The following is a 10,102-nucleotide window of genomic DNA, read 5'->3' as shown; positions in this document are numbered from 1 at the left end:
ATATATTTATTCAGAAGATGCAATCGGTGGTGTTATCGCCAGAAAAAGAAGACAGCTTACTCTGGAAAGCTAGTAAAAAAGGTTTTTTTACTGTTAGTTCACTCTACAAAATACTAAATGCTATCCAGTTGGTGCAAGCACAAGAGTGGCCTTGGAAGATGATTTGAACTACAGTCCCAACAAAAGTGGCATGTTTTGGTTGGCTAGTAGCACATGAAGCATGTCTGACTCAAGAAAATTTGATGAGATGGGGTTGGATAATGTGCAACAGGTGTTACTTGTGTGAAAAAGCTTGTGAATCAGTGGACCATCTTTTTTTGCATTGTGAATTTACTTGGCAGGTGTGGTCCATGTTCACGGCTAACTTTGGCATCCTTTGGGCAAGCCCTAAGAAATTCAGGAATATATTAGAGTGTTGGGAACCTGCATGTCCAGAAGCATCCTTAAAGAAGATTTGGAGAGATATTCCTCTTAGCATAGCTTGGACGATATGGAAAGAAGGAAATAACAGGTGTTTTGAAGGCAAGAGGGAGCAGAAAATATAGTTGTTTACATTATTTGTACTATTGGAAAGATGGAAATATTGTTATGAATCTTCATGATATGCTGGACATGCTAGACCGCTTAGGATTTTAATGTTTTTAAGCCAGCAATATCTTTGTATTTTTACAGTATCAGCTTGATACTGTTTTTAATAAAATCTTCACCTTATCCAAAAAAAAACTCATGCACCACCTGCTACTTTTTTCTGAGCAGAAATAATTTTTAACATATTCTACCACTATATTTGGATAGCCGAATTTGGAATCAAGCAGCATGCTCCCTTATTACAAATAATGTTTCCAATGAAAACAAGTATAAACAACCGAAGCAAATTACCAAGATCACTTGCATTTAATATAGAGAACGCATAAACATATACCTCAGCACATGCAAAGTTTTTCTGGAATATTTTGTGGAGCAATCATCCAAACACAAATGACTATTCAGATAACTCGAGACAATAATTTCTGAAGAACTGTTCAAATACAATTTAGATCATAAATCACAGGCTAAACTCTCATCAGACAGAGAGCATACATAACATAAACTGTAATAATTGTCATGCCTTTGAAGAGAACATACTAATAATTTACAATTCAGATGAATACCAATTTAACTTGCTGACCAAATTAACCTGAAATGGAACATAAACAGGATAAAAATAAAAGGCTTACCCCGCGCATGAAAGTGCTCTCTATCAATGGCGAGAAAGGGTGGACGTATACATGGTCTAATGCTACAGAAAAAATATATTTGCACAAGATATAGAGGATGGCAATAATGCCACTCTCTATTTCATCTTTGAGACGAACGAATGTGAATTATAACAAATCATAATTGGATAGCAAGTGGTTAAGGTCCTGGCCTTTCTGCAGAAAATCTTGGAAGCTGAACCAGAGAGTTGACTCGAGTAACACCTTCTAATCCTGACCATTTCTGATCTTCTGTTACCACGGATTCTGGATTTGCTTCTGCTTCTGCTTCGACTACTGCTCGTTTATAGGCATCATTCTCTTCACCTGATCTAACAGTGAAATTTCTCTGCAGAGATGGCTCGGAGCTGTGTCCATCATCTGATTCGGCTGCATTATCAGAATGGTAACGCTGAAGTGTAGCAGAAGAGAAACATTGTTCCTCATTGTCGGATTCCATGTCCATATGTCCGTCCAAGAATAAGCAAACAACAGCACAATCATCCATTTTTGAAGTTGGATATTTGGTTTTCCATTCACGAGCAGCAGAGTCGACTAGGATCCTGGCAGCTGATGACCGTGTAGGAGCTGATGACACTATATCAACAACTTCTTCATTACTCAATACATCCCAAACCTACAATAAGAATAGACATTCAATTTAGAAACAGTAGTTCATTATCCAGTAATACAGCATCTGCTGAAATTTCTAATGCTAGCTTTGGCAAGTGAACAAATACTCTTTTAACTTGAAGAAACAAATGATTTAAAAGCCTTTCTCAAGAATAACTAACACAAAAGCAAAATGCTAAAAGGTGAAAAAATTCAGAATTGAAAACAAGATCTTGCTTAATGAGCAGAAGAGTGCGAATGGTAACTGCATCATATAAAGTGAGACGGAAGGAGTATTTGATATTGCTAATGCAAATTTGCAGATGATTTCTCCATTTAGCATAATCAGGAAACCGATCATAAAGGTCCAGTAGATTATCTTGATCTCTTTTGAAAAAAATATGAAAGCTTTAAGCAAAGGCGGAGCCAAAATTTAAAGCTTATGGGTTTAGAATTCTAGTGCTTTTAAGCTATTGGGTTCTACATTAATAATTTGAATATAATTCAATGGATTTCATAAGACAATTATAGGGTTTGAACCAAAGCTGCTGGATTCGGCCGAACCCACAACCGAAAGGCTCTCTGCCCCTGGTTTTAGGATACACAATCTTGTAGACAATGGGGGCACAGTATAACCAAAACTAATTTTCATGCCAAGTAGCTCATTATCTCAAGAACCAAAAACCTTTTGAAAACCATTTTCAAACCAAACACCATTATCTATTATATCTGCTTCACTCCTTGCTTCCAGCAACAAAATTTTGAAAAGTTCCAGCGCAATGTATTTCAAGGCCATATAATAGTCCTTCAACTTATAATTCAATAAATTTATTCACTTAAGCTAAAGAGCATATAAGCTAATTTAGTTTTCCAGAAGAAAGCTTCAAACAAGGAAGATGGTGTTTCAGACAAATAGTTTTCCTTTTGTTTCCCGAAGACCTAGCTGATAGAAAATTGCCATGCCAGAGACGAACACAGAATATAGAGCCAATGGGTTCGAAATGATACTGATCGTACTTTTTTTTTTTGAATAAACGAGAAATCCACGAGCCACACGGTTCGAAACTCAATGGATAATGGGCAAGAATGAGAGCGAACTTATTATATATATACATTTTATTTGTTTGCATATGTATACATAGTTCGAGCCAAAAGCAATGGGTTTAGTTGAACTCATATAACCCGGCGTTGGATCAAGGGCAGATCTATGGTACAAGTTACGAGTTCAACAGGACCCAGTAGCTTGGATCTGCCTCTGCTTTAGATCTTCCTCTATTTCAGACTGAAGTCTGAGAGCTCTTGGTCATGATATAAAGACTAGGCAACCAAAAATGTTTCAAGCTAGCTTCAATTTACAGCTCCAGTTAAGTAATAAAACAATGTTATTGATTTTAGGATCAACTACACTAGCAAGAATGGAGAGGCAGAGAGTAGATATTGTCTCAAAGAAACAAATAAATTATAATTTCAAATGTGAATACAACATATCAAGGAAGGCGCAGTTACACGAACAAACAAAACGAATACATGAAAATAATCAATGTTCCAAAGCTCACAACAAACAGACGCTACACACTTCAAAGTCGTGATTTCTCTAGCAGAAAGTACGCACGGACAGGTCAATCGAGAGTCCATGCAAAGCCAAAAAGGTGGAAACAAGGTTGAGTGGTTCTTTAAATTAAGAAAAAGAAAGACATCCTATGATTTCACATGCCTAGAAACATGCCTTCATCTAGGCTAAAGTGTCCAAGAGTAACAGAACTTCTAAAACAACAAGAGTTAATAGAACATCGCCAATTAAGGGTGTCTGCTCAGGACAAACCATCCTGAAAGAAATTGTGGCAAATCTTATGCTAAAACTGATCACAAGTCCTTCCATCCAAGGATTTACGAAAATACTGTAGTCAAAGCTGCTGCCTCAAAGATTAACCAACGAATGTCGGAGCTGCCAGTTCAAAGATCTCCAATCTCCAACGTTTGAGAATGGTAACATTTTATTCATCAGCACAATGTTTGTGCTGGCAAAAGTATTTACAAGCTACAGCCCTTGTACATTTACAAGGCTTCCAAAAATTGTAAAAATTTTCTATAGAAAACTCTTTACACCGAAAATGGAAATTTAATATACAGTTCATCTTTACTTTTTCTATGGAACATCTGCTATTCCTTTCCTTCCAAATAGTCCACCAAATGCAAGCTGGTATGACCCTCCACTATTTTTTCTGTCTGACCCTTCCTCCAGCATAATTACACCCATTTCAGGTTTACCAAGGCCAGAAACAAGTTCCACAGTTGGGATATAAACACACAATGAAGAAATAGATGGCAATTGCTTTCAGATTCAACTTTGCAAAGGAAACATCTAGAGTTTAACTGCATACCCCTTTTCTGTAGATTTTCTTGAGTTAAAACAGGCTGTCCTTGCAACTAACCATGTAAAACGGCTTACTTTGTAAGTTATCTTGGTTTTACAATTTACAAATCTGCTTCCAAGGCCATATTATGTCCTGTTGTCCATGGAGAAATAGGCACATACATCTCTAACTATGTAAACCTTCTTGCCTGCGCCTTTTCCAAGAGGCATATGTATCTTCATTGTCATTGGTTCCTCTAACACCCTCCGTAGTTTGAAAATTTTCAGTCACACTCCCCAATTCCCAGTCATTTAGATCACCAATCTCCATTTTCTTTCCTCAACACAAGAAAGTCATACAATAGACAACCTATTTGCCTATGAGGGTTGCTCATCTGATTCAAAAACTATTCAAAATCCTTTCCTCCTAGGAACAGATGTAAATATTTGTTGTTGAACCTTCTGGATTCAAAGACAACATAATATGTCCCTCTCTTCCCATAAACCCAGAAAGCTACATGATAGACAACCAAATAGCCTGGCCAAGTACGTTTAATTTACCTACAAAAGAACTACTCCCCACCAATCATAACATTTCACCAGTGAGAAAGACGGCCAAATGCACCCCCAGCAGGTTGGTCTAGTGGAAAGAGTGCAGAGTCTAATGTGTGAGTTAGGCACACGTCACGAGTTCGAATCTTGCTGCAGACAAACACTTGGTATTCAAGTGGAGAAGAGTAGAGGGGCATGCCCATCATCCACTGAGTTTCGAACCTTGTGGCAATTAGCCCTTGATAATTTCTCAGTTAGAAAAAAAAAAAAAAAAAAAGAAGCCTTAGCTATGTTGGCACCAATCAATAGTGATGTTTTGAATTAGCTTTGGTAGATCATTGCTAATGGCCAAATAATCTCCAAAGTCTAGCAGTTGATATAGGGAGCTAGAATAGGCGACAGTATACATAGAACCGTTTTTCCTATTAAAAATTATGAAATGAAAAGGAAATCGAACTTTCAAATTTATAGTTCATCATTTTTCAATTCGATCTTTGTCCATGTCATAATATCTTGCTCCAATTCATCTAAGTCAAAATGCAGGATACAGGAACATCACACATCAAAATAATAAGCATTAGCACAGGTCCTTCCTATGATTGCATGTAAATAACTCTTGTTAAAGACTTAAAGCTAACACTTCAAAGATTAAATAATGCTGTCAAAGCTGACACTTCAAATACCACCAGTCTCCATTTTCTTTCTTCGACGGCGAAAGCTACGGATTATACAACCTACTAAAGTAGATGAGCTAATACCTTTTTCAAATACAAAAAACAATAGCTACTTTGCCGATGAGTAGACTTGGCACATCTGATTCATACCACTAATCAAATCCTCCTCCTAGGTACAAATGTACCCATAACACCAGTCTTTGTTTTTCTTTCTTCAACACCAAAACTGTAGAATATTCAACCTACTACAGTAGATGAGCTAATACCTTTTTAAAGTACTAAAATGATAGCTACTTTGCCTATGAGGAGTCTTGGCACATCTGATTCAGACTTTAATCAAATCCGTTCCTCCTAGGTACAGATAAACACCTGGCGTTGAAACTTCCAGATTCATGACAACCTAAATGTCCCTTTCTTCCCCCAAAACCAGAAAGCTACATGACAGACAACCCACCAAATAGCCAGACCTAATACCTTTTTCATGTACTTAAGAATAAACCTACATCCCACCTAATCATAATATTTCACTAGTGAAAACAACACCATATGCTTACCTATGTAATTTCCCATCAATATCAATGCTTGGAACTTACATTGGTAGATTATTGTAAATTTATGCAATCTCCAAAATCTGAACAACTGACACAGGAATCTACAATAGGTGGCCATGTAGAGAATTTAACCGCGCAATTAAAAAATTAAAAGAGAACGAAATGTCAACTTTTTTTTTTTTTGATGATGTAAGATAATTTCATTAAATGGCATCAAGAAGATGCATAGCAAAGAACGAAATGTCAACTTTATAATGCATCATTTAACAGTTCGCTCTTTTTCCTAAGTTACATTACATCGCGCCATTTAACTTATCAAACACATACATAGACGCAGAGAAACATATGGTTAATTATATTTAACGCCGATTCAACCATGCCAAAAAAGATTTTACTAGGACGTTCAACGTTGTAGCTTTTACCATAATACTAGCATTACAGTCAGCCAAAAGGATCAATTTGTTACGGAATTCTCATTGAGGCTTTATTGACTTTTTATTTTATAAGGGAAGCTTTATTCTCATATACTTACAAAAACTTAACAAATATCATTCAGGCTGGCTTCAACACTTCTGAAAAATGATTAAGCTAACAAATTAAAAAGAGATTCAGATAGCATAACATACCCCATCAGAAGCAAGAACAATGAACTGGTCCCTCTCTGTAAGAACCCGGTGAGAAAATTCTGGCATAGAAATTACCCCATATTCCTTAACACAAAAATCGCCAAATGCTCGAGCCATTGCTAATCCAGGGGCATTATCATATGGCAACCAAACTCTGTGCACCTCGGGCTCATCTTGCAATGCAAAAACCCGACCTTTACACTGTTTTATCCTCTCAGCTTCCTCTGCCACCCCACCAGAAATACTAGATTATCTAATAGGAATTCAAGAAATGATCGAAAAAATTGCTATAAAAGAGACATACTAGGTAAATCAGGTTTCAGATCAACAGTCAACTGGACTGCTACCATTGAATCATTCTCATCCTTTGATGCCAAGATTGCTCGAGAATCACCAATATAGCCCATATAAAGGTTTGAACCCTTTAAAACAACAAAGAACAAAAATAAGGTTAGAATTAAAGAAAACAAAAATGACAGAAATAGCATGAGGAAAATATTGACAAATGTGACTCATCTTACCTGTTTTATTAGAGTAACAGCAGTGCTGCCACTGCAGAAGCAATCTAAGTTAGGTTGGGACCTCAATTCTTTGTCCATTGCCTTGTATGATTGAAGGAAAGCTTCTCTCCAATTGGCATCCATTTTATCCGCCATCACTTGATCCTTATCGGGATCCACAGCTTCCAATTGTGGATTCCCATTGCGATTTGATTCAAATGACTGCAACAAAGACTTTAGCTTTAAGGGCAGTGCATCCCTTACTTTGCGAGCAACAAGATGGCCATGTGGACCATGGCCATCAAATACACCGCAAAAAGTCACATCTTCCGCCATGAAATCCTACAAACATTCACATAACATATCAGATTTTGAACGATACAAACGACAGATCTAGGCGTAAAAACACGACTTACTTCCCACACGATCATTGCGTCCTGGTTTACGCCTTTACGTCCTTGTTGCGTGAATATGCAAGAAGTTCGGCTCTTGCCATTTGTAAAGATCCGATTGGGTATCGAACTCAGATGCTGCAATGCAGTTGCAGGATCAGAAAGACTTCTTCTAATCCTCTTTCGACCGAACATGCTTATTCCCAAACATTCATGTGAAACTCTTTCTCCATTGCTCCTACTACTACAAGTACTCGAGCTGCTACTCGAGACACAACCTCCCATTTTGCTCAGACTCACAAAGTGATCATCTGATTGACAACAAAGCTTAGATTTATGGTCAACCAAGCAAAACAATGTTGAAATGACAAGATTCCAGCACAGCAAAAAGGTGCTTTTTTGCGCTTAATGCAAATAACTAAGTTCTCTTTCTTCCTTGGTCAAATGTCAATTCAGTCAACTAATAAACCAGCTATACAAAAGAAGAAAAGATTAATTAATGCAATTGTTTATTTAAAAGTACATAAGAAGATGGAAATGCCAGCAAACATTGAAAATGGACTAATTGACCAGCACGGAGTTTAAAGGACTTTTGCATGTGAGCTATGAAATATAATATAATAACTGGACTGTCTTAAGCTGTTTCCTTCTATGGGAATCTCAATTATACAAATCAAATTAATAGACATTTATGTACTCTCAGTCTTCAATAAAGACATACTACCAAACAATTGTTTTAGCCCCATTATGTTATTAAAGCTACATCTTTTATCAAACACTTGTTTTAGTCCTTCACAGATCAAAACTTATTACAATTCACAAATCTTATAAGTATGATATTTTCCCTAACAGATTGTTTGGTTGGGAAACAAGTTATGTCAGGATTAATTATCCCGAGATTGTTATTCCGTACTACCATAGGGATAAAAGTAATACTACAATCACGGGATTAGTAATACCGCGATTTTATCCCAACCAAATGTGGGATAAACTCAACAACAAACAACAACAACAACAACCCAGTAAAATCTTGGGGTCTGGGGAGGGTAGTGTGTACGCAGAACTTGCATCTACCCGGGGGAGTGAGAGGCTATTTCCGAAAGACTCTCGGCAAGAAGACGAAAAGAGACATATATCAGTAGCATCAACAGAAACCATAGAAATATAGGATAAAGTCATCTCAAATTTAATCCCAAAATCAATTATTCCTTATCTATCATACCAAACGAGCCTTAAGAAGTTAAAAGTAGTGCTTTGGCTGTAAAGTCAAACTTAAATTAATAGTAACACCCCTTTTAGAGACGCAACGCGAATCTGAATTAGTCCAGATACTATACTAAAAAAACTTAACAGGCGCATATATATAGCTCAAATGCTCAATTACCAAAAATGATAAATAAAAAAGCAACTAGAAAATAAGAATTCTACAAAAGAAAGAAAAATTGTGAACACAAATTCCAAAGTTCAGCCTTTTTAGATCAGATACAAACTAAAGCAGAGCAGTAACATTGACACCCAAATTGTAAAAACTGGAAAGCAAAGAATATAAAAGAGAGAAAAAGGCAAAAAAGAGGGATTGTTCAGGAAAAAGATGAGATTTTTAAACCTAAATTGTCCTTTTTTATTTATAAAAAAAAAAAAAAAAGAGCTTTTGAAAGCTTTAGAAGTCAAGAAACAAAGAGAAAATATGGGTATTATAGTACCTTTTATCTTGGTTTTGCAGAAATTCAAGATTAATTGAGATCAACCATGTAGTCTAAACTGGACGAGACTTTTTAATCTTTTTTTTTCAGAAAGAAAGGAGAATAATAAGAAGTAGAGATCCAAGAAATGGGAAAGGAAAAAAAGTTGGCCTATTAATGGCAGAAGCATGAAAAAGGAAGCAGTGAAGAGTAGAGTGGAGGGACAAAGTAGGACAGATTGTGCTATGAGTTGACCAGTGCCTTTTTCTTGATCTTTTTCCATTTTTAGAATTCCAATAAAAAATAAATGGCATTTGGACATAAAAATTATACTCCCTCCTTTTTCTTTTTTTTTTTTGGTAATAAAAGATTTATTCAACAACAACAAAGCTAAGAGTTATTACAACTAGAGCTCAGTCTAGGTAACATAGTGCCTAGACTGTCTCTTTTTAGTACTTGGATAACAAAAACAGGCGAAACAGCAAAAGTTTGCAAAGTACAAAAAATGCCCAGGCTGCAACCATTCTTAGCTAACAGGTCCGCTACTCCATTAGCCTCTCTAAAGATGCTTCAACTGTGGATCATTCGCCTTCCGTAATAGGTACCTGCAGTCATCAATTAAATTTTGGTAGAGACAGTTGTTAGATTTTAGGAGATTTAATAGTTCCAAGCAGTCCGTCTCTATTACTAGTGGAATGAGTTTCTTTGTTAGTGCTAGTTTGACTCCGTGAAGGAGGGCTAGAATTTTCATATAGATGTTGGTAGCATATTGAAAGCCCATATTGAATCCTAAAATCCAATTCCCCCTTTCGTCTCTAAACACCCCTCCTATTCCCCTCACTCCTGGGTTGCCCGCGCAGGCGCCATTTATATTTAGTTTGTAGTAATTGGGATTGGGTGGTTCCCATTTTACAAATATAGTTTT

At 36.5% G+C, this 10,102-nt stretch overlaps 1 protein-coding gene across 1 annotated transcript; it reads right to left on the bottom strand.

Moving 5' to 3' along the window:
- Positions 1-967: 967 nt before the first annotated feature.
- LOC109241538 (probable protein phosphatase 2C 1) lies at positions 968-9,413 on the bottom strand. Its single transcript, XM_019408282.1, has 6 exons — positions 9,199-9,413; positions 7,520-7,806; positions 7,125-7,445; positions 6,908-7,025; positions 6,604-6,827; positions 968-1,872 (listed from the first exon to the last, which is right to left on the bottom strand). The coding sequence occupies exons 2-6, from the start codon at positions 7,778-7,780 to the stop codon at positions 1,396-1,398; spliced, it is 1,401 nt and encodes a 466-aa protein (XP_019263827.1). The 5' UTR covers positions 7,781-7,806; positions 9,199-9,413; the 3' UTR covers positions 968-1,395.
- Between the last annotated feature and the right edge of the window lie 689 nt (positions 9,414-10,102).

The sequence above is a fragment of the Nicotiana attenuata genome, unplaced genomic scaffold (assembly GCF_001879085.1).
Source record: "Nicotiana attenuata strain UT unplaced genomic scaffold, NIATTr2, whole genome shotgun sequence".
Classification (NCBI taxonomy): domain Eukaryota; kingdom Viridiplantae; phylum Streptophyta; class Magnoliopsida; order Solanales; family Solanaceae; genus Nicotiana; species Nicotiana attenuata.
Note: the sequence above shows the minus strand (reverse complement) of the source record. Positions and strands in the feature narration are given on the sequence as shown.

Excerpts from the sequence above, each read along its gene's own strand:
- LOC109241538 (XM_019408282.1), bottom strand. The coding sequence starts at position 7,780 with ATGGGAGGTTGTGTCTCGAGTAGCAGCTCGAGTACTTGTAGTAGTAGG. Across the intron at positions 7,446-7,519 it reads ACGCAATGATCGTGTGGGAA|GATTTCATGGCGGAAGATGT; the intron begins GTAAGTCGTGTT and ends GAATGTTTGTAG. Across the intron at positions 1,873-6,603 it reads TTGTTCTTGCTTCTGATGGG|GTTTGGGATGTATTGAGTAA; the intron begins GTATGTTATGCT and ends TTCTTATTGTAG.